The following is a 27167-nucleotide window of genomic DNA, read 5'->3' as shown; positions in this document are numbered from 1 at the left end:
CAGCGACACGGAACCGTTAAAATGTAAAAAAGGTTTAAAAAATAATTTTTTACCTTCTCGATTTTATAAACTTGGACGATCAAGTTTACAGGTTCCAGGATGGAAAACGACCAAAATTGGCGGGAAGAAATTGAAAAATATAGAAACATTTTTCTATAAAAAAAATAAATAACCAGTTAAGTTTCTTGGTTTGTTTTTAGTTGGATTTGGTTGATAATTTTTAATTTAGACAGAAAAGGCCAAAATTTTCTGAGCTTTACTGAATGAACTAAAATCTACTGGTAAAACATTTACATTTGACATATTTTTATTGGTTTATTTTTCTAAATAATCATTTTCTTGGTGTGTTTTTGGTTGGATTTGGTTGAAAATTTTTAATTTAGACAGAAAAGGCCAAAATCCGCTGGGAGGGACCAAAATTTACTGAGTGAACTAAAAATTATGCAGAACGATCAGTTTTTCGGCCTTTTCACGGATATCATTCATCCAAAATAATCGTCCATTTGTATTTTTGGACAGATTCTTTGGACCAAACTTACTTTAAACAAAAAGGGAGGATATCTTTTGTCGAAAATAATCGTCTGGAAGGATTATTTTTGGACCAAACTTACTTTAAACAAAAGATTATTTTTGGACCAAACTTACTTTAAACAAAAAGGCTCAAATCCATTAAAAAATAAATTAAAGTTTTTTCCAGGCTTTGGTGAATGAACTAAAATCTATCAGTACAAAAGGATTTTTTTTAATAAATAGACGATTGAAAAATTAACAAAGGTCATTTTTTATTGATTTGCCCCAATAAATTAATTTTATTGGCGTCAACTTGTTCTTTCCTCCTGTTATGGTCAATTAGTAAAGTTTGTATAAGAAAAATATAAAATAAAATCTAGTAGACCAATTATTACACATCATAAAAAAATAAATACTAATAATTATAAATTATTGTAAAATTTGAGTATCTTTGTTTTTATTGTTGTACATCAAGGTCGGCCAGGGAGGCGATCGAATTTCAATTTCGATTGAATTTGTACAAGAAGTTCGTGAGGCCCCAGACCTTTTTGAGGAAGTGTTCCCTCATCGAGAAGCCGCCCTTGGTCATCGTCAGGTATTCAAACTTCTCTCCAAGCGGGTTCCACTTGGACTCATCACCTGGTGTAGGGTCGCTAAAAGAAAAAAAAAAACTTTCTTCGTTCTTCTTTCTGTCTTTCTTTCTTCATAAATGATTTTACCCATTTTTGACGAAATCGACCCACAGTCTGGCCAGCTGTCTGGCGTAGAACTCGTCCTCCGGCTCTTCCATTGGCCCGTCATCCTTCCTGAACAGCATCGAAAGCTCCTCGGAATGGAGGCCGCACAGGCCATCGAGCTGGATGTCCCTCAGGTCGCAACTTCTACCCCTGTAGTCGTAGACATACGTGTAGATCTTGCCCTTGTGGTACATTGTCGTCACGAGCTCGGGCGCAAGGAAGTAGACTTCAGAGTAAAACTGAAAACACGGTGTTAATGCGGGACCTACCAGCCAGATTACTATCCTGGCCATTGAAAATATTCCAACCAATTTTGGTTTTGGTCATCCAAAACATATTGGGCAAAGAAGATCTTGAAATAATCACCCAAATTGAAAGCATGTAACTACTGGGGTTTCCCTATGACCAACCAACCAGACCACTTTACTCCCAGTTGAAAATATATCGTGCAAATTTTGGTTTTGGTGATCCAAGCATATTGGACAACGAAGATCTCATCAAAGAATCACCCAAATGGGAAGGATGAAGCCCCTGGGGTTTTACTACGTTTTTTGGTGAAATAACTACCAGACTCGTAATAATAGAGTCAGAAATATTCCACAACTCTCTTGGTTTTGGTCATCCAAAATGTTGTGGACGAAAAAGAGCATGAAAAATTGTAAGAATGTAATTACTAGGGTTTCCCTATGTACATTGGTGACCCAATAACCAGACCACTAGACTGGAGTCGAAAATATTCCTTCCCAATTTTGGTTTTGGTCATCCAAAGCATATTGGACAAAAACATCTTAAAATAATCACCCAAATTGTAAGGATGTAACTCCTAGGATTTCCCTGTGTCCATTGGTGACCTAATAACTAGACCACTAGTCGGGTAGTTGAAAATATTCTACACCAATATTGAGTTTGGTCATCCAAAGCATATTGGACAAGTAGATCTTAAAATACTCACCTAAGTTGTAAGGATGAAACTCCTAGGGTTTCCCTATTGGTAATCCCTTCCATTGGTGACCTAATAACCAGACCACTAGACTAGCTGTTGAAAATATTCCGTACCAATTTTGGGTTTGCTCATCCAAACCATATTGGACAAAGAAGATAGCAGTAAACAAAAATCAAAAATTGTAAGGGAATATCTACCTCGTAGGGTGTCGTATGTAAATCACGTAAAGTAGTAGCAATATTATGGCTGGCTTACGTTCACTAGTGATTTAATGAGCTGCCTCTTTGTCGTGACGTCCTTCAGGTATTTCGTGACAACGACCCGGGCCGTCTTCACGCTCTCATCGTCCTCTCCCAGGAACATCATGCGGCGAAGGAAGTCCTCCTTGTTGTCCAAGAAGTCCTCGATCTTTTCCGAGCTTGCGTTTTTAAGGACTGGGACGGAAAAAAAAATTGTTATGATCGTACTGTTTTTTTGCCGTTATGTACTTACGGAATGCTTTTAAACCGCCTTCCAAAGAGTTGACACCGGTGAGGATGGGCATCTTCGACTCAACGAGGGTTTCTCCAGTGAGAACGGGCACGAATATCGTCACTGGGTCTACGTCCCAAAACTGAAAAGGTGAGGTTGATTAGAGTGTGGGTTTTTTTGGGGGTGTAAATTTATGGTTTTACGTTGAAGACAGTCTGGGCGGTGACGACGACGTCAGCTCCGAGGTTCTGCATGCAGCTGAGGATTTCATTGCTATCGCCTTGACAGCCGAGCTTCGATGCGAGGAAGAAGGTCTTCTCCTTCATCTCATCCATAGTCGTCGCAGCCCATGGCGCAAAAAGCGATCCGCTCTGCAGTATCGCCCTCTGGAACGTGCCGTTGGAACTTGGCGACATCATGTGGTAGTGGACGCACGCTGCACCTGCGCTCTGTCCGACCAGGGTCACCTGGTCCGGGTCGCCGTTGAACGACTTGATGTACCTTCGGACCCAGCGGAGCGCCAAGGCCTGGTCTTTCAAACCGACGTTTGACGGGATCACGCCGTCCCCAGTGGCCATGAAGCCCAGAGGTCCGAGCCTGTACGTCACATAAACTACGATCACGTCTTCATCGGTGAAGCGCGACGGAGAGTCTTCGGGATAGCCGAACATATATCCGCCGCCGTGGATGAACACCATGACGGGAAACAGCTTGTCTTTCAAGGAGAAGACCGTCTGGAATTCAAACATGTCAAGCAGATGGAAAAGGAGAAAATAAAAGACATACCACAGGGGCGTAGACGCTGACGTACAGACAGTCCTCTTCTCCTTTGACGCTTGTGAGCATCATGTTGTTGTTCTCGACTATTGGCCTTTGCTGAAGGCAAGCAGGGTGGGAGAGGGTGTTGTTGAGAACATTCTTCCCATCTTGCAATGGAACCGGGTCCTAAAAGTCAATAAATAATAAGACCTGGGACTACAGTCTATCAAGAGGTCATATAGTCCATATACACAGTCAAATTCCTCTGAATTAAGATAAAGATTTTACCGTTTGATCTTTTATACATGGTGTTGCAGATTTACGCAAGATTTATGAATCTACAGGGATTATCAAACCTGGGACTACAGTCCATCACGAGGTCACATTGCCCATATATTACACAGTCCCTCTGAATCAAGATAAATATTATTATCTGTTGATCTTTTATACAGGGTGTTGAAGATTCACGGAAGATTTATGAATATAGAGATTATCCGACCAGGGATGCAATCCATCACGAGGTCATATAGTCCATACAGTACCCAGACAAATCCCTCTTAAACAATATAACGATGATTGCCATTTGATCTTTTATACAGTGTTGCAGATTCACGGAAGATTTATGAATATGGAGAGATTATCCGACCTGGGATGCAATCCATCACGAGGTCGTACAGTACATATTGTACATAGTCAAATCCCTCTGAATCAGGATAAAGATTGTTACCATTTGATGTTTTATATGTGGTGCAGATTTAAAGAAGAATTATTAATCCAGAATGATTATCCGACCCGGAACCTATAGATTACAGTCAGGTCGTATACAGTATTCTGCCTGATGCTCTCCTCAAAGACACGGACTTTTAGCGAGTGAAATTTTTATACATGGTGTTGCAGATTTAAAGAAGAACTGTTAATCTAGAGGGATTATCCGACCCGGGACCTATAGAATACAGTCAGAAGGTCGTATAGTCCATTCAGTATTCAAGCAGTCCTCTCCCCGTTCATGTGTTATGCTGTGTCACGGGTGTGACTGTCTCATATCAGACAAAATCAACCTTGGTCTATCAGTACGTCGTTGCGTTTAGTAGAGGTGTTGTAGATCTTGGGAAACGGCCTTACCAACGTCCCGCATGTTCCGGGTCGCGTCCTTCGCCGTCTTTCGAAACGGAACTCTTTCCGTTTAACCGGAGCATTGAGTTCCCATATAAAAAAGAAAAAAAATTAAAAACGCGACAAAACCCACGTCGATATTTTCACGCGATCCGGATAGTAAGTGGCAAAATGTGGCGAAGTACTCCCCGTGGGAACCGTGTCTAGGGCCGGTTCCCAATCTCTCGTGGCTCTTTCTCTCCTTATATTGTTTAAAATTAATTTTCATGATTTTTTTTATGAGAAAAATGTTTTTCCCCGGTTTTTCTTTTTTTTACAGTAAACATTTGTTTTTTTAATTTTTCCCCTCCCAAGTTGTCGTCGTTTCGTTTCTCAATCCCCGTCCTCACGCCAGGATTTCCTTCGGTTTTTCTTTTTCCAATTTTCTTTGACGACCACCGTTTTCTTTTTCGACACGATCCTGTGATGATGATGACGAAAGGAAGAAGCCAGGAGGATCCAAGGTAAAAAAAATCTTAAAATCCCAACGATCAAAACATATTTTGACATAAAACATATGTCAAATTTTTGCAAAATTTCATTTCAATCTTACACCTTACACGGCCCGACGCCTTATTTCCTTGATACAAAATAATAATTATTATTATTATAATTACCGGTGTTACTTGTCCTCATTGTTATTATTTATTGAGGCCTGTGTGTCGGAAGAGGCCGATTCGCTTTTACTTTCTCTCTCTTCCGTTTCAAACACACGCCCGTCAAAAAATGAGGAAATCCCCTCAGCATATTCATAAAGTCCTTGCATATTAAGGAGTCGGCGATTCACATCGAATTGGGGTTACACAAGGTAGACTTCCGATTCTGTGTCATTTCTTATTCTTTTTTTTATATATATTTTTTTCTTATTTAGTGTATAGCATTTCTTCTCGTCAAACCTTCATTAGACGACGAGATAAAATGAGAGACAGAGATTAGGGGGTGAATGAGTCAGGAGAGAGAGAGAGAGAGAGAAAAAAAAAAGATGCGTCAGTTAGAAGAGAGAGTCATTAAGGGCGAGTGAGTGACAGGGAGTCATTGGGAAAGAGTGGATGAGTGGGTATTATTGAGAGTGAGGAAGTAAGTGAATGAGAGAGAGAGGGAGTGAGAGACATATCAGGGAGTCAGTGAGAGTTAGGAGAGGGAGAGAGAGAGAGAAAGAGGGGGAGTGAGAGGGAGGGAGAGAAAGACGAGTGAGTTAGAAGAGGAATCATTGAGAGCGAGTGAGTGACAGGAAGTCATTAGGAAAGAGTGAATGAGTGGCTGTGAGACATTGAGAGTGAAGGCGTAAGGGAATACGAAAAGAGTGAATGAGAGAGACAGAAAGAGATCAGGGAGGGAGAGAGAGAGAGAAAGAGAGAGATGAGTGAGTTAGAAGAGACAGTCATTGGTAGCGAGTTAGTGAGTGTCTGTGAGTAATTGAGAGTGAGGGAGTAAGTGAATAAGAGAGCAAGTATGTGTGTGTGTGTGTGTGTGTGTGTGTGTGTGTGTGTGTGTGTGTGTGTGTGTGTGTGTGTGTATGTGTGTGTGTGTGTGTGTGTGAGTGAGTGTATGAGAGAGAGAGAGAGAGAGAGAGTGTGAGAGAGAGAGAGAGTGAATAACAATGAGAGATTGAATATAGTTTTATTTAAGAAATCTAGCAAGTTTTAGTCACGGACGACCTCTCTTACAATTAACGTGAAAATGAATGAGTGACAGTGAGTGTTTGAGAGTGAGTGAATGACGGTGTGTTAGTAAGTGAGTGAATGAGGGAATGATTTATCGAGTGAATGAGAGAGGGAGACTGAGAGTGCGTTAGTGAGTAAATGAGTGATTGAGTGACGGACAGTAGTGAGGGAGTAAGCGAGTGAATAAGAGAATGAGTGAGATAGAGTTGGTAAATGAATAATCGAGTGAAGAGTGAGTGAGTGACTGTGAGTCATTAATGGTGAGTGAGTTAGAGAATGAAAGAGTCAGAGTGAGTGAGTGAGAGAGTGAAAGAGAGAGTTAGTGATTGAATGAGTGAGTCAGAGTTAGTGAGATGGAGATTGAGTGAGTGTCAGTGAGTCATTAAGGGTAAGTGAGTTAGTAGAGTGAATAAGTGGTCGAGATTGATAGAAAGCTGATTGTATTCCCAGGTTATCATCCGATGTTTTTTTTTCTGAGTAAAATAGGCCAAAATATTTGCGTTAGAAAAAAATGAAAACTAATTTTCACAATCTGAAAATTATCGCTGGCAATTGACTTAGTTTGAGGTGATTGGAAAAATCCACAACTCCTGTGGATTTTATCCAAATTGGACGTTACTTGAATCGCTTGCAAGCTACCGAAACTACGACCAATTGGTTTTTAATTTATGCCATTATAAGAGGGAAAAATTGGGGATGCAATCGGCAAAAACTTTTCGAAAGGTTTAAATCTCCGGTTCTGATTTATTTATTAGATTTAATAAAATTAATTGTATTCGTGTGTGTTTTTTATGGCTTTCATGCGCTTTTTGCTGTGTTTCTCGTTGACATAGCACCGACTGTTGAGCGCAGGGTTTTTGACGAGGTCGTGACTTTTTCACCTTGATAAAGCTATTTATATAAACAAAACGAAGTATTTTTTAAATAAAAGAGTAGAAGGAAGCAAACGGACGTTAGACGCCGTGTTTAAAAATAAAACTTGCGTTCCTTCCTTACTACTTTTACTTTCTACACAATCGACCTCAACCTTGTAATTCCTTTTGCGGCATTTCTTCTTTTTTCGCATGTTTTATGTTTGTTTAAAAGCGGATAAAACAAAGCTCGATGTGTTAAGTTTTTTCTTGGTTTGTCGACAGTGGTCGAAGAGAGGATGTGTCAGGAAAGCGTAAGGAAGGGACTGATTTTTCAGATTGTTCTTTCCTAGGGTGTGTTATTTTTTAAGACTTGACCCTTAGATTTGGGGAATTAGCGACGGCTGTGGTTCTTTGGGAGACTGTGGACATCATGGGTCTTGGTTTCTGTGTTGTTTAAATCGGTTATTTACCTTGAACCTGAGCTGTCCGATGGGAGGAAGGGCATAGGGTATGCCGACGAAGGCGACGTAGGGCTTGACACCGTCCTTGACGGCGACCCGACCCTTGACAGGTCCGTGTTCCGTCTGGAGGGTGATGGCGTCCCCTAGGGCTGAGGAGATCAAAGCCAGGAACGTTAAGAGTAACATCTCGCGTCGCCGGGTAAGACGTCGTGAATGGCACGGTTTCAAAATTGGACGAGACGCGCGCGCGCACCGCTCGTAGAAGAGCGGGGACAGAACTGACATTTCACGATCTTCTGGATCCCCCGTTTGCGTGGTGGCCCCGCGGACCTGGGGGGGAGCTGAGCCGCGGCGGAATATCGGAACAAAAGGCCGTTTGCGACACGGACCCAGGGCGAAATGCCGGCACGCTTCGGCTTTTCCTTTTGATTATGGATTCGTTTCTTCAAGACGACCTGGCGGAACGGAAACACTTCTGCAGAAACTATCTCAACGCAATACGTAATTGCCTGAGATCGAGACGGTTGCTTTCCTTTTTCTGCCCACCGATTCCGATCGACCGAATTTTAAACGCGGACGTAAGAGGGAATCGGTTATACCGGATTCTGGGGTGAATAAACCTAATGGTCGTTTCGTTTTCGGTCAGCGGAGATATGTAGAGCACAGAAGGAAGGAATAATGTACAATACACAGAAAACCTTACACCCAAACAGAACGTCAAACAAAGACTACACAGACGATATCGCCATACTGGTCAAGGGGAAATAATAAGGTTAAAAATAAGTAAGGTTGTATGAGGTAGTAATATAGATAGGCTATAGTTAAGGTGAACGAGGTTATAAAATGGTTCGTGAGAAGCTTGGGGATGACAACGGCTATGGATAGTCATAAGAAAATGAATGAATGTATAGTGCCTGAAAATGTACGATGTTATGTAAGGTTATGTTATTACAAGAATGTACCATGTTTGAGGTTTTAATTAAGAAAAATTATGCGTAGTGATAGACGTTACAAAATGGTTACTGGCTTGTTTAAGATAATAAGACAGACAAAATGGATTAATATATGCTGCTTGCATACACTGTAGTGGCTTGTATAAAGTTACAAATAAATAAGGTTATAATGAAGACAAGGTGTGACTGGTGAAGAAGGTTATAATGTGGTTAATGGCTTTCTTGACGTTTTGCACAGTTGTAGGAAAATGGAAGAATATATGGTACCTGCGACGTATATGAGGTTTTTTTTTGCTTTTCTCTGTATATGTTTATATGAGGTTAAAAAATAAGGTTAGTATGCTGTTATAATTCACAAAGTTTATAAAGGTTGGAAGAAGTTACAAACGATAAATGGCTGGCATGGGCATGATAAGTCAATTATGGTCTTCAAGAGCCAAATGGATTTAATATTTAATCATTTTGTGTTCGTGTTAGGAGTTTTACTGAGGTAATATGTACAGGTTATAAAGACGTAAGGTTATGAAATGATGCAAAAGTTTTATACATATATGTCGGAAGTGACCTGAGGTGCGCCAAGCGGCAGGGTAGAAGGAAATTAGATTTGGTTGTTAAAAAAGGATAGATGTTTATCGTGTGCGCTGTGTCGATTATTTTATTCAAATTGTGTAATTAAGTTTTATTTTTGTTGCTTGTAATCAATAAAATTCATAAGTCGTTGCAAGTACAATTTCATTAGCCATTGACTTATCCAATTTAACTGCAAAGTTGGGGGTCGCTGGCTTGCTAAGAGGAGGTTACTTGTTTTTGTTCTCGATTTGTGTCGGTTCTCGGATTTGAAACATTTGTACTTTCGTTTCGAGTAAAGAAAGTGACGCGTATAAAGAAAAGAAGAAAGAATAATAATACAAACAAGACGACGAGAAGTAAATATGCCGAAAAAAATCAAGACAATGTGGGTAAGAAATCCCTATGCTTTTCGATGAGAGATTTACAGGATTTGACAGTTTGATTTTCCGGCGATGATGCGTTTACTGTTGTAAAATGGATCAAACAAATTGAATTGAGTGTGATGCTTATGAAGTAGACGGACCTGGAGAAGCTCGTATTCGCCAAAAAATCAATAAAAGGGGCAGTTTAATTGTTTATCATAAGTGAGGCAGGTTTTAATAGTTGGAAAACGCCCAGAATAAGTCTGTTAGACGAGGTTGAGCCTAAAATTTCAACTGCGGAGATCCACCGAATTCTTTCGAATACGAAGGAAAAGCCGAACGAGAAGGTTAAAGCTTTTTATTGTCGACTAAAATTAATTTCTGAGAAGGAGATGTCGACGAAACATCCATGATTATTATCAGAGCTTCAGATTTAGCGGACTTTAAGAAGAGACTGGGCATGTACGAAAAGTTGAAGCAGAATTTGGATAATCGGAAGGCTAATTGGGAGCGGGAGAAAATATTTCAGCCGAATTTAATAAGACACCCGGTAAATCGGCTACCGAAAAACGTTCCGAGGCTAAAATTGTGGAAAAGATCATACATGCACATTCCTCGAAACCCAAGTGCGGAAATTTTGGACACCTAGCTGTAAGTCGGCAGAACATCCAACATCGCAGAAAAAGTGTTTGTTTACGACTTTCGGCGATAAATCAAAGAGGATTGAAAAACCTAAAAAAAAGGTTCGCGCCATTCCGGACGATTCTGCGCATCGTGCTTGCACACCTCGCCTGCTGCCGGGAGTATTTTTCCCTCCAAAATCATAACATCAAAGGATGACGAATGCTGCCGCCTCGCTCTCAACATTGCTGGTGAGTATTTTTCATTTCATTTATTGACACTGGTTCGAAGTAAATATTATGAGACCATCCGCATATGCTGCTTTCGGGAAGCCATTATTAAAACCTTCTAATGATATCCAGGGACTTGGCGGATTTTCAGTTGAAACCCGCGGTTCCTTTTCATGTGATATTGCGTTATAGGACGAAATAGTTCGTAACTTTTCCGACGACAGATTTTCCTTAGCCGATGATACTATACTGAATGTCTCGATTTTACTTGGGCGAGAATTTTTGAAAAACGCGGAAATTATTGTTAAAAATCTTTATATAAGTTTATTTAGAAATCGTGAGATGCGGTCTGGTGTGATGTAGGTTTCAGAAAAACATTTTCTTTATCGTGCCAACGTTTCGATCTTAATTGAGATCATCTTCAGGGCTCAAAGTCTTTGTCTTCTGTGTAATTGTGCCATCCTTGCGTGCCGTGTCGAGAGTGTCTTTATATAAGAATGAAAAAGTTAATGTAGTGAAGGGTGTTTATGTGTAGATGATCTATTATCCCACCTTCAAGAAAGAAAAATCATAAGTTAAACTGTTGAGGTCGAAATATAAGAAAACATTGTTACTCGAATCATGGGAGATATCAACGGACATGCCAGTACATCGGGGAGAAGGTATGTTCTATAGACAGATCGCTGAGGAACACGGAACACAAATAATGTGAAGTTTTAAGAAATGGTTTTCACTAAATAATAAGTTATTAAACGCCCAACTCAAGAAAAAATTCTTGGTAAAATGTAGAAGAAACAATGTTTTTTAATTATCTTAATAACGTGTTAAAAGTGGACAAACGTATTGTACCGGTGAGCACAGTAACACATCATAAAACTAGATTCCATATTTTATAACTCTAAAAAGAAAATCTTGAACCTGGATATAAGCATTGCTTATTCCCAGATTAAAGGATTTGAAAGAGACAGCTACCAAACAAAACGAACTAAATGGAAAGATTCCCCCCCCCCCATATCATTACTGAATTTAGAAGAAAACAGAGAGAATTCATTGACAGGGAAAAGAACAAACGAAAATTAAAAGTAAATAAAATACTAGATAACCTATTAAATGAAAGAAACAGAAGAATTTCTAGGGAGCCCAATGAAGTCCAACTGGACTGGGTCGTAAACCTGACAGATAAGACTATATCGGACGAAGTAGTTGAAATATTGTCAGTTGGACCAAAATTTAATGTGAAAAGTAAATTAACAAGCAAGACAGTCATGGATACAATCAGCGAACTGGTTTTTCTAAGTAAAGAACAGGATGAAAACCAGAAAGGGGAAGTTAGGGCGGTAGTAACCAATATAATGACAAACTTTCATAATAAAAATAAAAACAACACCTCATTAGACAGATACGAATTTAGGATTAAGAAAAATGTAAAAATGTTGAATGAGTTTTGAAAAAATAATGAAGATTGTTAAACACTAGATCGGACAAAGGAAACAAGATGGTTCTCATAGGCAAAAAAAAGAAAAACAAAAAGATGACCTATTATCTCACCTTCAAGAAGGAAAAATCATAAGTTGTAGTGGAAGGATTCGAACCCACGATCTTCGGCTAAATACGCCGTTGCTCTACCACTTGGTCTATTGTGACTTCGATCCAGTCAGACACCAACTTCCCATCTTAAACCTACCTTTCGAATTTTTCCTCCTTTTTGCCATTTTTCAAATGCCCGAATGGATCGAAGTAACGATAGCTCAAGTGATAGAGCTGCGGAGTATTTAGCGGAAGGTCGTGGGTTCGAATCCCCCTCGTGACACTATTTCATTTCAACCAATACCTTACATAAAGATTAATTAATTGAAAGAAGTTATTTGGTAAATCAGACCACGAAATATAATGGATTGTTAAAATAAGAGTATTTTTGTGTCAGAAAAAAAATTACCCAAGAATTTTTAATTAATATGAAAATTCAAGAACTAGACGTTGGTATACCCAAATGTAAATCATTCGTCCAAGAACTAAAGGATAGTTACAAGCCAGATAAAATCAAAGTTGTGTCGTTAAAATGAGAATAATTTTATCCGATACGGATCCTGTTTTTTCACATCCTCGATGACTTTCAAGAGCATAAATGGTAGATGTTAATGCTCAAGTCGGTGAATGGTTAGAGAACAATATTATAGAACCTAGTGATACGGAAGTTGCAAGCCCACTCGTGCTGGTTCCGCAAAAGGACGGATCAAGAAGAATTTGGGATGGGATTGACAAAAAAAAAAAAAATGCGTCGATTTCCATCTCAACAAAGAGATAATTAAAGACCGACACCCTATGACCAGTCACAAGGTGCCACCATTTTTAGCTCGATTGATCTGAAAAACGGATTTTTTTTCATGTACCTGTAGGCGAAAAAAGCCGCAAATACATGCGTTTCCCAGCTGGACATAACAAATTTTTACGAGCCCAGTTTGGATTGGGTAATTCCCCTGCTGTTCTTGTAAGGTATGTGAGGTTGTAAGGTGTGTATTTTTCTTGACTTGATTTACAAAAAAGTTATGATTTTGTGTTTTGATGATATTATCTTTCCTTGAAAAGATGAAACTGAAGCGGCGAAAAATTTAGAAATTGTAATTCGTCGTGGTTCTGAATACGGTTCAGACGTTAATTAGAAGAACTGCTAATTATTTAAAACAACTATTGAATATTTAGGACATTTAGTAAAAAAAACACTGTTCGACCGTCTGAATATAAAACTAAAGCCATAGAAAATTTCCCCAAACCGAAAACTTACCGAACTTTGAAATCATTTTTTGGGCCTTACTGGCCATTTTAGAAAATTTATCCAGGATTATGCAAAAATTGCTTTAAGCCAGGAACACGCTTACCCGATGCTACGCCATGCGACGCTACCCGATGCTACCCGACGCCTTGCCACGTTTTGGTGGGGTGTGCACATCTATCCGTCGCGTACAGTCCACAGCGTTTATCACAAAATCACTATTACAATCGCAACGCATCTTTTGTTCTTAATGCACTATTTTGAGCAAAACCTTGTAATAAACTGTTAGTTAAATTTTATGAGCACAACCATTTAATAAATTGTTTGTTAAACTTAATTGTTTTAAATAAAGTTACCCTAACCATCATAATTAAACAATGTTTATAAAAACTTATGCATTTTTTATCTCGATTAATTTGGTTTACATTAAAATAACACGTTGTAATTAATATAACGACAAAATTACATGTACTTAGTTTGAAATAAACTACAAAAAATATGAGTGTCCTGTTCTGATGCTACCCGACATTACAAAATGGTGTGATTTTACGAGCAAAACTATGAAATAGATTGTTAATTAAATTTTATGAGCAAAACCGTGTAATAAATTGTTCCAATTTTAGTTTATGTACCGCCGAAGCGAGTACAATAAATTGTCAGTTAAATTCATTATATCAAAAAATCGTATTCCAGTGTTTTGATTAATTTTCTACCAAACCATTAAAATTAATTTTTTAAATAAAAACTAATTAATTTTTAATCACAGTTAATTTGGTTTATATTAAAATAAGTATGTTGTAATTAATATAACGACAATAATAATGTAGTTTGAATAAAAATATGAGCGTCCGGTTCTTTTGTCTTCGACTGTACTCGATGCGACCCGACGAAAATCTGGACAGTGGGGATCGGTAGGTTAGCGTGGCATAGCATCGGGTAGATGTGCACGGGGGTAATGCAACAATATGGAAAAATCGGAGTTTTGATTTGCGTCGGGTAGCGTCGCATGGCGTAGCAATCGGGTAAGTGTGTTTCTGGCTTTACTCTTGATGGAACTTTTAAAGGGCAACCCTAAAGGACCAGTGATGTTGACTTCGGATCAACTAGTAACTTTCAACCTCTTAAGACAGAAACTGTGCGAAGCACCTGTTTTGGTTCTTTATGACTCAATGGCTGAAACCGAACTTCATACGGACGCAATTAAGGATGGTTATGGACCGATTCTTTTACAAAAGGCCGAGAAGAGAGGAAGTTTTCATCCTGTACTTCATGCGTAAAAAGAAAGATGAAACGCTCAAGAAATATTCGAGTTATGAACCTGAGGCTTTAGCAGTGATCGAAGCTGTTAAGAAGTTCCGAGTATATTTAGTTGGTACTCCATTCAAAATTGTGTCTGATTGTACTGCCTTTCAGCAAACCCTAAGTAAAAAGGACTTATCTTCAAAAGTTGCCCGTTGTCAGGAGTTTATACTGAGGTAATACGTAAGGTACGTACAGATTGAAATAAAGTCACTTGTAAGGACAGAGGTTTTGCTGATGTACCAGGCCGAGATGGCATATGTGTTCTTAGCAGGAGGTTATAATGAGATAAGATTATTTATTTAAACATTAATAAACATTCTGCGTCATTTCATAACATTATGTCTTCATAACCTCTATATATTACGACAGTATAACCTCCTGTCTCGTACAGACATGCCATCCCGTCCTAGTACATCAGCAAAACTTATGTCCTTAAAAGTGCCTTTAATTCAATCGGTAAACATTTAGAAACGTTCTTCATCATTTCGTACCCTTACGTCTTTATAACCTTTACATATTACCTAAGTATAACCTCCTGACTCGAACACCATGTCATCCTGCGCACTTTTAAGGACAGTGGTTTCCCTTTGAAAACTAGGACGAGATGGTATGTGTGTTCTAGGCAGGAGGTTATATAAGGTTGTGGAGTAGGTAATGTGTAGAGGTTATAAAGACAAAAGGTTATGAAATAAGGGTATTTTGGACAAAGGAACCTCCTCGAATGGCTTTTTTTTTATCTTTTCGACCCTCTTTTAGATCTACTAAAATTTTTATTCGTGTCAGGTGGTCTTAGATATGAGTGGCCTCCTTCCTAAGCATGTGCTTTCTTTATTATCTTTACAAGTTATGCCGTTTTGATTGTTCATCACGCCCACCTGGAAGCCCGGGGGTAGTCCATCCGTGAAAAAAAAATCGACCGATCCCTGACTCATCGTAAACGTTGCCAGGGCGTCGGTTCCGGGTCTTCGGCTCACTCGTCGTCTCGCTGCTCGGCCGAGTGCAATATATCCGGTATGTCTCTGTTTTTTTCCCTTCTTTTCTTTTAATATATTTTGTGTAGCTCGAGTCATCCCGCGACACCTGTTACGCGCTCATCGTAAAGGGCTACGGAGACAATAAAATCGCGTTGCCCTGAACCCGACTTGATCGAAATTGAACAGAAAAGGAAACGTGTCCAAAGAGTCTTCGTACTCTTCGATGTCGTGAGATGACATTTGAATTGACTTTTCTGTAAGCTTTCTTCGTGTTAACCCTGACATATTGGTTAATTTTGAAAACGTTTTTCTGTCTCCTTTTCTTAAAACAACCGTGTTTAACTTCGGCCGCTTCAAAGCTTATGAAAATCCAGGCTCCTCGAATAAGATCCGGCGATTATCTTTATCTCTGACCAGGATCCTCGTAATAACATCCGGATCTTCGAAACCGAGATGACAAACGACTGGACGGATAAATGCGGTTGGGCAAAATCCAAATTGCCGGGTACAGTTCGCGACCTCCGTCTCGGTGAAAGTGGTCAGGAATGCCTGTATGACCTTAACGAAGTTTCAAGGATGGCGAAGTCCCGCGCGAGTCCTTGATCCGCCCCATTGCGACCTCTTTGAAACGCTGTGTCCGGATTAGACAATAAATCAACTACGGATATGTCGACCTGTCGACCCTATTGATCCCGTTATCCATGAATAATCCTTCAGGTTACGACACTCGGTTCACGCAATTATATCCCGTTTTAAAAATTTCAGATGAAGGACTACTCGTGATGGTCTGAACAAGGATGCACCGGGCGTGCTCCAGGGTGGCTCAGGATTCGCTGGAGAGGGCGGAAAAAGCCGACCTGTACCTGGTCCGCGAGGCAGGACCGGCCGCTTGGACGATCGCCGAACGAGGAGGAACCCCCTTCCGGGTCTGCCTGGGCCAGAGCCATTCCTGCACCTGCCCTTGTTTCAGGATGACCAAGGACCTCTGCGTCCACATTGTCTGGGTACTCACGAAGAAGCTGGCCATAAGGCCATCGAACCCAATTTGCTACCAGGTAAACAGGTTGAGTGAGACTAAGTGTAAATTTATGTTACAAGTTAGCCCAGATTTATATAGCCATTTATGTTAGAACAGACTGCTGTATGTTTAGATATATACATAAATATATTGGTTAACTTAAGTAGGTATGCGCATAATTAGATTAAAAATGGTATGTCGAAAGTGCAATATTTGTAATATTGTGTCAACTATACGGATATAATGAGAAAAGGTTATAAAGGGTGAAGGAGGTTATATTGTCGTTAGTGGCTTGCTTGAGGGTAATAGAATAACTGGTACTTTTGATATAAATGAGGCCAAAAATAAGTAAGACAAGTATAAGGTAATATTGTAGAAAGGTCGTAGAGCGAGAAGTAGGTTATATTGTCGTTAGTGGCTTGCTTGGGGTTGATAGAACAGCTATGGAGAGTTATAGAAAAAAATGAATGATAGCATGATCCCTGAGAAATATATGAGGTTACAAATAAAATACGGTTATATTTTAGAAAGGTTATGTAAAGAAAAGGAGGACCATTTACAAAACGCTTATTGTCTTGCGTTGGGCGATTGAACTGCTATCGGTTACAAGTGAATAAGGTTATAATTTAGAAAGGTTATAGAGAATAAAGTGTGTTATATTTTCCTTAGAGGCTTGCTTGGGGATGATAGAACAGCTCTGGAGGGAAACAGCAATGGATGAATGTGTAGTGAGAGATTATTGTGATGTAAGACTATTTTACTGAGAAACAGCAGTTTCAGTATTTTTTGTCCAGCTGGGGATGACGGAAAGGGAACTGGAAGAATGCCTCTACCCCAAGAAACTGACCAATCCGAAAAGGATGCCAGTGAGGAACCCGTCCAACAAGCCGGTCAGGAAGAGGATAGTGGACAAGGACGACCCTTGCCCGATCTGCTTGGAGCCTTTTGTCGCTAAAAGATCACCGAGTAAATTTCCGAAGGGGTGGTAAATAAAGGATTGATTTTATGGTTTTATTGGTTTTTTCAGTTGTCTACTGCACGTACGGCTGCGGCCAGGGGATGCACGGCCACTGCATGGAGGTGGTGGCGAGGCATCAGGACGACCCGAGGAACCTGACGTGCCCGATGTGCAGGGGTCATTTTTCCAGCCTGCCCGAGCTGCGACTATCTATGAGGAGGACGAGACCACCCAAGCTCGCAGCGCTTCCGAAGCACGAGACCTACTGCACCTACTGCGAAAACCAGGTGTTCGGCTCTCTTTACAAGTGCTTGAGATGCCCCCAGGTGCTTAATTTTAACTTTATCCCTTTCGGACTTTGTTCTCAATCTTGCGCTTTTCAGATACGCGCCTGCGCCCAGTGCGTCAACTCCGTCCGTTATTCCATGCACGCCAAACACGGCCTCGCAGCGAAAACGGTAAGCAGTTTATCTTCTGAACAAATTTCATCCCTTTTTTGAGGGGGTGTCGTTTTCACCATCTCCGCCTCCGCAGCCACCCGGTCCGGGATTAACTGGCCGGACCATCCGTCTTACCCCGTGGAATTATATCATACCGGTATATCCCCTCTTTTATTCCAGGTGACAGGGTGCGGCCGCTTTTTTATTTTTCCCGCCCCCGGCGATAAATTCCTACCAAAAAGCCCCACTTCTATATTTAAAAGTTTCGAAACAAAGGATCAACACAAAATTAATGAAATATAGTAAATCCTAGGTGATACATGCCATCGAACGACTACTAAGCTTTGGCTCTTGTGTTCCCTCACTAACAGACTTGATTTTTTATATGATTCCCTTTTTGATTCTACCACCTGAAACAGCCCTAGGTTTAAATCGTCATCATGATCATCACAACTGCTTTAAACTGCCATACTGTTCGTATATACGGTATAATCCGTGGACAGGTGTAATGTGAAAAGTATTTTTACAAATCCCCAAGAATATATATATATCAGTTTTCAAGTTTCAAAATATAGGATCAGCATAAAATATCAATAAAAACTATAGATGACCTACACTATAGGACCAATATACAATCTTTTGCTGCTGTTTTCTTTCGGTAATATTATATGTTATGTAATATATATGATTATGTTTTATAATATTCCCTTTTTGTTTATGCCACCTGAAAGAGCCGTATGTTTAAATCGTCATCACGATCATTAAAACCGCTGTAGACTGCCGTACTTTTCGTATTAACGGTATAATCAGTGGACAGGTGTAATGTTACATGTATTTTTGAAAATATTTCGCTTTTTTAAGTTTCAAAATAAAGTATCAACACAAAATTAACAAAATAACAATAAAACCTATAGATGACATTTTCCATATAATTTCTTTTGCCTTTGGCTCTTGTTATATCTGGATAAAAGACTTGCTTTTTGTGCGCTTCTCTTTTGGTATATACCATCTATATTAAAACTAAGACCATCATAATGTTTGCAAGTAAGGTAGATAGATGAAAGGCAAGCGTTGACTGAGAACTAGAAATGACATAAGGAAACCAAATAGAGCAGGTGCAGAAGATAAGTAACTGAAATGTGTAGAAAAATACCAAAATATTTTCTGCTTCATTTTCTTCTCAATTTTTACCCTTTTAGATCAGAATTCAGCCTCTTATTTCTCCTGTTTGTTTGTAAGCTTCACACAGCTCTTTCTTCTCTATATCATTTAACATTTTTAACCTTGCCTGTGTACCTTATCTTCTTCTTCTTTGTTGTTGTTTATTGTTTCTTTCATTTTTCACCTAGTGCTTTTGATTTTTCTTTACGGTTTTGGGTGTTGGGACCTATCGGCTCATGCGATCACGACGTAGCGATAACGTTTTTCATTTATTTTATTGCTTGTCTACTTATTTGATTCTTTATTTTTATCTTGAAGGTAATAAAGAGCTTATTTTTCTCGAAACCCCGGGCAAGGGTGACCGATGTTGATTTCTGATGTTTGCCTCACCGTGCTCTTTTTATTTAAAAGAGTAGAGGAAAAATTTAATATTGTTCTTTATTGCGTAATATTTTTGTTTGTAGTTTTAAAGTTGTTATCTGCCTGAAGTCATTCCTTCGTGGTCGGGCACGTTATGCTGTTTGTTTATAAGGCAAATACGCTTAAAGGGTTGATCGGAATGTTTATTTTTTTGAAAATTTAAAGGGGTTTGGGTGTTTTCTGCCTGTTAAAGATTGGGTTTATATTTTATGGGGATGTTGAGGACGTTGGGGGCGGTAGGGCGTCCGAGCGCTGTGCCACCCTCGACGTCGGATTTTGCAAGTCCATAGTTGTAGGATCGGTAGAAGTGTAAGACGGTAGTTAGATGAGGAGAGGGTGATGCTGGGATAGGCTGTATTGATCGCTTTCCTTCTTATGCACTGGTCAGTCTCTCTCCCACCAACTCCTGCTCAGTATGCAAGGTGAGTGTGGGGGTGGTTGTGGGTGGGCTGACCGGGGGCCTCGTTCTCTCTCTCTTTCTACGGGGGCGGGGGTGGTTTTCACTGGGGGTGGACATCTTCGAAGCCCAGGCGGGGGGAGGAAAAAACCCGCGATCCTGTTGGATTAATTGGACCTACGCGGAAGGACGAAAGGTTGAAAGTGTAAACAAAACGCTAAACCCTCTTAAAAGGGCGTTTGTGTAAATAAGTCCCCGGACCCCCCCCCACCGCGAGGGCTTCGCTATTAAGTCCCGCGCCGGGGGCGTCGGATATAAACTCGGAAGCGTTTCCAACTTTCCACCCCCCACCCAGTGGCAGTAATTATCAAAATGTACCGCTACCCCCGATTTCTTTTACCATTTTTATATCAGAAAAGCTCGATGATACATGGCCATCGATCCGAAAATGAAAGTTACATGTTATTCTTGTCACATAATCCCACAATGTAATGACCACTGACCACCAGGTCAAATCAACCTTCTAAGCCAAGATTCTCCTAAAGTAATATGGATAATCTGGTAGATTGTAGTACTTATTCCATGCATTTATAAAAGTGAAAATTTGTCGATAAAAATTGGCATAAAAGGACGCTGCCACAAGATTTCATCTACTCGCATTTAATGAGAAATATCTCGATCTTAGTGGGGGTATCTGCCTGGATTAAAGCTCCAATTAGCCGGAAATCTATTGAATCTATTATAAAAGTGGAAATTTATGGACAGTAACGGATTATTGTCAGATAAAACAGGCGAAAAAAAGCAGCAACGAGATTTCATCAAATCTTCCATTTTAGTGCCAAATTCCTCGATTTTATAGGTATTTCTGGTTGGATTGAAGCTCCAATTGGCTGAAATTCTATTGGTTCTAAACTAAAAGATGAAATTGGTGTTTTTTCCCTGAAAAAAATAAGCTGAAACGAGTCAACTACTAGATTTCATGTGCTACTCGCATTTAATGAGAAATATCTCAATCTTAGAAGTGTTTCTGCCTGGATTAAAGCTCCAATCGGCCGAAGAACTGCGAATTCTATTATAAAAGGGCACATTTGTGGACGGAAATGTTTTTTTCCCCAGACATCAATAATGGAGAATTTTCAGATAGTGGCAAAAAAGCAGCAACGAGATTTCATCAATTCCTCGCTTTTAATGATAAATCTCTCGATTCTTAAAGGTGTTTCAGGTTGGATTAAAGCTTCAATTAGCTGGAAATCCATTTTTATTAACATTTGTGGACAATTGTGGTTTATTCCGAGATAAAACTGCCAGAAAAAAAAGATGCCACTATATTGCATGAATTTTTCTCTTTTAACGCGAAATCTTTCGATCCTTAGAGGTGTTTCTGCCAGGATTAAAGTCCAAATTATCTTGAAACCTATCGAATTTATGATACTTTTTGAAATTTGTTGACGATAATTGTTTATTAGTAGATAAACTTGACAGAAAACAAGCAATGATATTTCATGAACTCCTCAGTTTTACCGACATATCTATCAATTGTAAAGGTGTTTCTGCCTAGACTAAAGCCCCATTCCGCAGGAAATCTATTGATTCTATTATAAAAGTGGACATTTGTGGGCAATAATGGTTCTCAGATAAAATTGGCAAAAACAAAGCATCACTGAGATTTTATCAGTTACTCGATTTTAATGAGAAATTTCCGATTTTAGAGGTGGTTCTGCCTGGATTAAAGCTCCTATAGGCTGAAGATCTGCTAATTCTATCATAAAAGAGCACATTTATGGACGGACATGTTTTTTTCGGTGACAAAATTGGCTGAGTTGAGAGCAGCCTCATTTCATGTACTGCTCGCATTTAATAAGAAATATCTCGATCTTAAAGAGTTTTCTGCCAGGATTGAAGGTCCAATTAGCTGGAAAATCATTAATTGTTTATTAATAGTAGACATTTGTGGACGATAATGGTTTGTTCTGGATAAATATGGTAGAGAACAGAGCAGCCATGAGATTTCACGAACTTTTCGCTTTTAACGACAAATCTGTCAATTTTAGAAAAGTTTGTGCCTGGAGTAAAGCCCCAATGGGGTGGAGATGAACTAGTTCTTTATTAATAGTGGACATTTGTGGGCAATATTGTTAAATCGCAGATAAAACTGTCAGAAAGCAAAGAAGCAACGTGATTTCATCAATTCCTTGTTTTTAATGAGAAATCATTCGGTTTAAAAGGTCTTTCAGTCGGATCTAAAGGACAAAATTATTTGGGAATCCATCCATTCCATATTCATAGTGAATATTTGTGGTCAATATTTTTTTGCAGATAAAATTTCCTGAAAAAAATACGATGCCACCGGATTTCATCAAAGTTTCGCTTTTAAAAAAAAAATGTCGCAATTTACACGGAATCGGAGGGTGGATGATAGCACCAATCAGCTGGAAATCTATGGATTCTGTCATAAAAGTGGACATTTGTGGACAATATTGGTTTTCAACCGACAAAATTGGCTGAACATTGACCAGACACTAGATTTCATCAATTCTTCGCTTTTAAAAAGAAAATCTCGCAATTTACATGGAATAGGAGGGTGGATTATCGCACCAGTCAGCTGGAAATCTATGGATTCTGTCATAAAAGTGGACATTTGTGGACAATATTGGTTTTCCACCGACAAAATTGGCTGAACACTGACCAGACACTAGATTTCATCAATTCTTCGCTTTTAAAAAGAAAATCTCGCAATTTACACGGAATCGGAAGGTGGATTATAGCACCAATCAGCTGTAAATCTATGGATTCTGTCATAAAAGTGGACATTTGTGGACAATATTGGTTTTCAACTGGTAAAATTGGTTGAACACTGACCAGACACTAGATTTAATCAATTCTTCGCTTTTAATGATAAATATCTGTATTTTCGAGGCGATGTAGCCTGTAGTAAAGCCAAAATTGGCCTTGTTTATGAAAAGTGGAAATTGATGGACAATAATGGATTTTTTTACTTGACAAAATCGGCAGAACACGTGGAGTCATCAGATTTCAACAATAAATCGGCTTTCAATGCTAAATTGTCCCAGGCTTTAGAGGTATTTCAGACCGGTTTGAAGCCACAATCGGCCGGAAATGTATAAATTCTTTGTTAAAAGTTGTACGACCAATTGAAATTTGTGGTCAAATTGGCTTTTCTCCGGTCAAAATTGGTTCAAAATAATGTACGCCAGAGGTTTCGTCAATTCTTCCCATCTGAACCATAAAATCTCGTGTTTTTTATGCAGGATTCTACCCGATTTGCCAATTGTCCACTAAACAATAAACAGTCCATTTCTTAATTTAATTTTCAAGTAAAAACCTTTTGTACAACGTTAAGACAAGCTTGAAAGCGATCCGCGAGAGAAAAAATTCATATCTGGGCTTTCGCTCGTTCCAATCAGAAAGATGAAGGTTATTGTTCGCAAATTAATATATTTATTATTAATAAACTTTAAAAAAAACTCACAGCCAATTAAGACGGAAATCCTGCCGATTGTTTGCCTTTTCGCAATGAGAGAATGTACGTTTGAAAGGTAGAAAGTTAAAAAAAATAATAAAAACAACCGGAAGGACTATCAGTATCGTTGTCTGAATTTCTTTTGGTTTAATAAAACATATATTACATATTAATTAATTATATAAATTGGAAGGCGCGCCATCTGGACGGTAATACTTCCCAGTTGAAGAGGATCTGGGTTTTAAAACAAACCCACCGTTTCTGCCGATATATGAAAAGTAATAGATTTCCGCCCCGGCTGGAGCCTTTAATCCTGGCTGGAACATTTAGTAAAAATAGCTAATCTAGAGATTAGAAACAAAGAATCGAGGAAATCTGGAGGAAAAGCAATTTTGTATCATTTTTGACGGTAGAAACACCATTATTGACAACAAATCTCCAAAACGATTAATACATTTCCGGGCCAATTAGGAAAGTATTCTAACAGATAATCCCTTCTACGTCCAGGAAAACCGTTTTAACCGATTTTCACTTGGTGGCTCAATATTTATTGTATATCAGACTGATTGAGAATGATTAACACGTGGGGTTTAGAATCGAAGGATTGATGAAATCTGGTGGCAGTTCTGTTTTCTGCCAATTTTGACCAAAGAAAAGCAAATTTGACCACAAATTTCAATAGGTCATTCAATATTTATTATATATCAGCCTGATTGTGAGAGATTGCAGGGTCAAATATTTAGTTAAAGTAGAGGTTTGAGCTTTAAAATCGAAGGATTGATGAATTCTGGTGGCAGCTATGTTTCCGCCAATTTAGACCAAAGAAAAGCCAATTTGTCCACAATTTCAATTGGCCACTCAATATTTATTGTATATTGGACTGATTGTGAGAGATTACAGGCTGAAATATTTAGTTAAAATAGAGTTTTGGGTTTTAAAAGCGTGGAATTGATGAAATCTGTTGCCAGCTCTGTTTCCGCCAATTTTGACCAAAGAAAAGCCAATTTCTCCACAAATTTCAATAGATCACTCAATATTTACTGTACACCTGATTGATTGTGAGAGATTACAGGCCGAAATATTTAGTTAAAATGGAGTTTTGTGTTTTAAAAGCGTGGAATTGATGAAATCCCGCGGCATCGTTATTTTTTACCACTTTTGACCAAAGAAAATCCATAAATTTCAAAGAGTTATTCAATACTTATGTTATCGGCCTGGTTGGGAAAGATTACATGCGGAAATAAGTATTAAAATTATACTTTTGGTGTTTTAAAACGTGTGATTGATGAAATCTGGTGGCAGCTCTGTTTTCTACCAATTTTGATCTAAGAAAAATCGATTTGACCACGAATTACAATTGGTCACTCAATATTTATTGTATATCGGACTGATAAGAGAGATTACAGGCTGAAATGTTTAGTCAAGTAAGAGTTTTGGTGTTTAAAATCGTGGGGTTGATTTAATCTAGTAACAGTTCTGATTTCTCCCAATTTTGACCAAAGAAAAACCAATTTGACCACAAATTTCAATTGGTCACTTAATATTTATAGTATTCCCTACTGATTGAGGAAAATTTACATGCTGAAATAATTAATAAAATTAGCGTTATTTAGTTTAAAATCGTGGAATTGATTTAATCTAGTGACTTCGAATTTCTGCCGATTTTGATCAAAGAAAGAGCCCAGCGAAGCCTGGCGGACCCAGGGAGCCAAATCGGCACATTCTTCTAAGGACTCTTTTCATACCCAAGCTGGAGATATATTTTTCAGCAATGGTCGAAAGAATAAATAAATTCTTATTTGCATTTCTCACGTGCCTTTTAAAACAATCGGCCCTTTGACTATGAACTACGTAGGCAAATTAGATCGGGGGTGATAACGGCGAGGGGGTTGGCGGTGCGGAATACTGGGGGCGGTCACCCCTGACGTTTTTGTGTTGCCAAGGAAACCCAACTGGCCCACGTGGTCTTCCGGGTCCGGGAATTGATTTTCCACATGGAAAATGGATAATCCCCGGGCCCTCCCTTATTTTAATAGGCCGGCCGGGGGGTGGGAATCGTCGGGGCGGGGGTAAGATAGGGTTAGAGCCGGAAGGGTCATCTCATCCGATCCTCGGAATATTCCACTCTGACTTACCAATTTTTTAAAATGTATATTTAAAGAATGACAATTTTTGAATATTTTTTGGGGTGAAAGTCAACAAGGAAGAGCAGGATGGATTGGACCCATCCGGTTTCCTCCGGGCCCGGAAGCTTTCTGATGAAGGCAAATCCCTTCGAAAATGCAAAAATCAACCCCGAGGGGTTTTTTTCTCGTCAATACAGGATGGGACGACAAATGATTGAATCGATAAAATAAAGGTATTGAGGCAATTAAGTAGGTTTATGATCATCGCTGGAGGGATTAGGGGGTGCGATTGGTGTGCCAGGGTTTAATTTAAAGGAGGACGTCCATCTCAGGGATTTTTTCGGCTTGTTTTCACCCTGAGAAAATTTAACACAGTTGATTTGCAACGGATCAGTCATAAGGACGGCCAGGACGCCTCGTTAGATCCCGGGCCGTGTTTGCAATCCCTGTGAATTACCAGTTTAGACCTCCCTCCGCCTCCACCCCCGAGAAGGGGTAGATTTGACCGGTGGAGGGCCGAAGAGGGAGAGAGCGAGAGGGAAGGCCCCGAGGTATGCAAATACGAGAAGACGGTGGAGTCGGAGCGCTGGCGCACTCCTTCCATGTCCATTCGATTCACAATGACCAGGGGCTTCGCCCCCACCCGGGGACTGTCCGGAGGCTTCCATAGTAACACTCCTTCACCCAGCACTTATCACACAAAAGAAAAAAAAAAGGAAAAAAATTTCTATCAAATTTGCCATAAATTACTTGAGAGAAAAACTGGATGGCTTTTCCGAGTAATATCACCTCATCCTCCCCCATCCAAAAGTCGATTGTAATAAGCAGATAGTAAATACTGATTCCCTCCCCCTTTCCTCGATTGCCTTTGTCAGAAAGCTCCTCGACTTTTTCCCATTACAAGAGTATTCGAAAGTTTTTACAATTTTTTTTCTTTTTTTTATCCAACCCTATCTAACTCGGTGGCATCTCGGTATCCAAAATTTATTTAAACAGCTCCATGCAAGGCCGTTTATACACCAACCCAGATGACCTTTGTATGGAGGGCATATAATAACAGACTACAAAGAGTTTTTTTTTTTATATAACTTTCCTTTAAGGAAAGCTTATGGCCTTACGTTAATCATATTAGCCAATGATTATAATTATGGATAATTTTATTTAAGAAAAAGCGTTCTCTTATTTTTACGTCTGTTATATTATGATTTTGTTGCGGTAATTGTATTTAATTAAGGGTTCAATTATATCAGATCTGTGGGAGTAACATAGGAGATTGGACACTGAAATGGGAAGAGGTATGCCGGCCATAATCAGCGATCTGTAAAATGCTTCTCTGCCTGAGGCCACCAAAGATCGTCGCATGTTCAGAGGCATAATTTTGGGCTCCACTTGGAGAGCATTTATTGGTGAGGAATGCATGGCTCCTAGACATATTCTGAGACATTTATTTTGAATTTTGTCCAATTTCGACAGATGAGTTTTGGCCGCATCGCCGAACAATAAAGAGCCATAGTTTAATCTAGATAGAATGATAGCTTTATACAACATGAGAGCAATACTCGGGTGCGAGCCATAGCGGACCTTCGTGACACATCATATTATATTTACTGCTTTTTCGCATATATCGACCAATTTGGTTATGTGGTTCCAACATAATAGTTTGCGGTCAAAGGTGACACCAAGTAACTTAAATTGGTCCGTTCTTTTGATCTTATGAGGCCCCAGTTCGATGTATTCACTGGAAACGAACCGTCTCTTCCTTGTAAAGATAGTCACTGCACTCTTAGACTCCGATATATGGAAGCCGCTGTTTCGATTCCATTCGTCAAGGAC

At 39.3% G+C, this 27167-nt stretch overlaps 2 protein-coding genes across 7 annotated transcripts in view; one reads left to right on the top strand and one right to left on the bottom strand.

The window, feature by feature from the left end:
* Positions 1-765: 765 nt before the first annotated feature.
* On the bottom strand, positions 766-10209 carry LOC106671932 (acetylcholinesterase-like). Of its 2 annotated transcripts, none has more exons than XM_024226605.1 (7): positions 10041-10209; positions 3448-3606; positions 2865-3395; positions 2683-2803; positions 2446-2624; positions 1230-1486; positions 766-1163 (listed from the first exon to the last, which is right to left on the bottom strand). In XM_024226605.1, the coding sequence occupies exons 1-7, from the start codon at positions 10188-10190 to the stop codon at positions 1010-1012; spliced, it is 1551 nt and encodes a 516-aa protein (XP_024082373.1). In that variant the 5' UTR covers positions 10191-10209; the 3' UTR covers positions 766-1009. The 2 variants fall into 2 exon arrangements, with proteins under 2 accessions (XP_024082373.1, XP_014258407.2); XM_014402921.2 differs by lacking the exon at positions 10041-10209 and adding an exon at positions 7561-7844.
* Positions 3710-27167, top strand: part of LOC106671933 (E3 ubiquitin-protein ligase Zswim2-like) — a 67297-nt gene continuing 43839 nt past the window's right edge. For 2 of the 5 annotated variants that reach the window (XM_014402928.2, XM_024226614.1), the window contains exons 1-7: positions 3710-5036; positions 16099-16388; positions 16879-16960; positions 17021-17079; positions 17146-17317; positions 17379-17635; positions 17693-17767. In XM_014402928.2, coding sequence (XP_014258414.2) covers positions 16131-16388; positions 16879-16960; positions 17021-17079; positions 17146-17317; positions 17379-17635; positions 17693-17767 — 903 coding nt within the window. In that variant the 5' untranslated portion in view covers positions 3710-5036; positions 16099-16130. Of the gene's footprint in view, positions 5037-10232; positions 10309-16098; positions 16389-16878; positions 16961-17020; positions 17080-17145; positions 17318-17378; positions 17636-17692; positions 17768-27167 lie in introns of those variants that run through there. The other 3 variants (XM_024226610.1, XM_014402925.2, XM_014402926.2) reach the window with 3 other exon arrangements.

Source organism: Cimex lectularius, unplaced genomic scaffold (assembly GCF_000648675.2).
Source record: "Cimex lectularius strain Harlan isolate CLEC.00 unplaced genomic scaffold, Clec_2.1 scaffold14, whole genome shotgun sequence".
Classification (NCBI taxonomy): domain Eukaryota; kingdom Metazoa; phylum Arthropoda; class Insecta; order Hemiptera; family Cimicidae; genus Cimex; species Cimex lectularius.
This window is presented reverse-complemented; position numbering and strand designations above follow the sequence as displayed.

Coding starts and splice junctions, on each gene's coding strand:
- LOC106671932 (XM_014402921.2), bottom strand. CDS start 7,836: ATGTCAGTTCTGTCCCCGCTCTTCTACGAGCGGTGCGCGCGCGCGTCT. Junction 3,607..7,560: donor TCGGACAGCTCAGGTTCAAG/GTAAATAACCGA, acceptor ATTGACTTTTAG/GACCCGGTTCCATTGCAAGA. Junction 1,487..2,445: donor TCATTAAATCACTAGTGAAC/GTAAGCCAGCCA, acceptor CCGTGTTTTCAG/TTTTACTCTGAAGTCTACTT.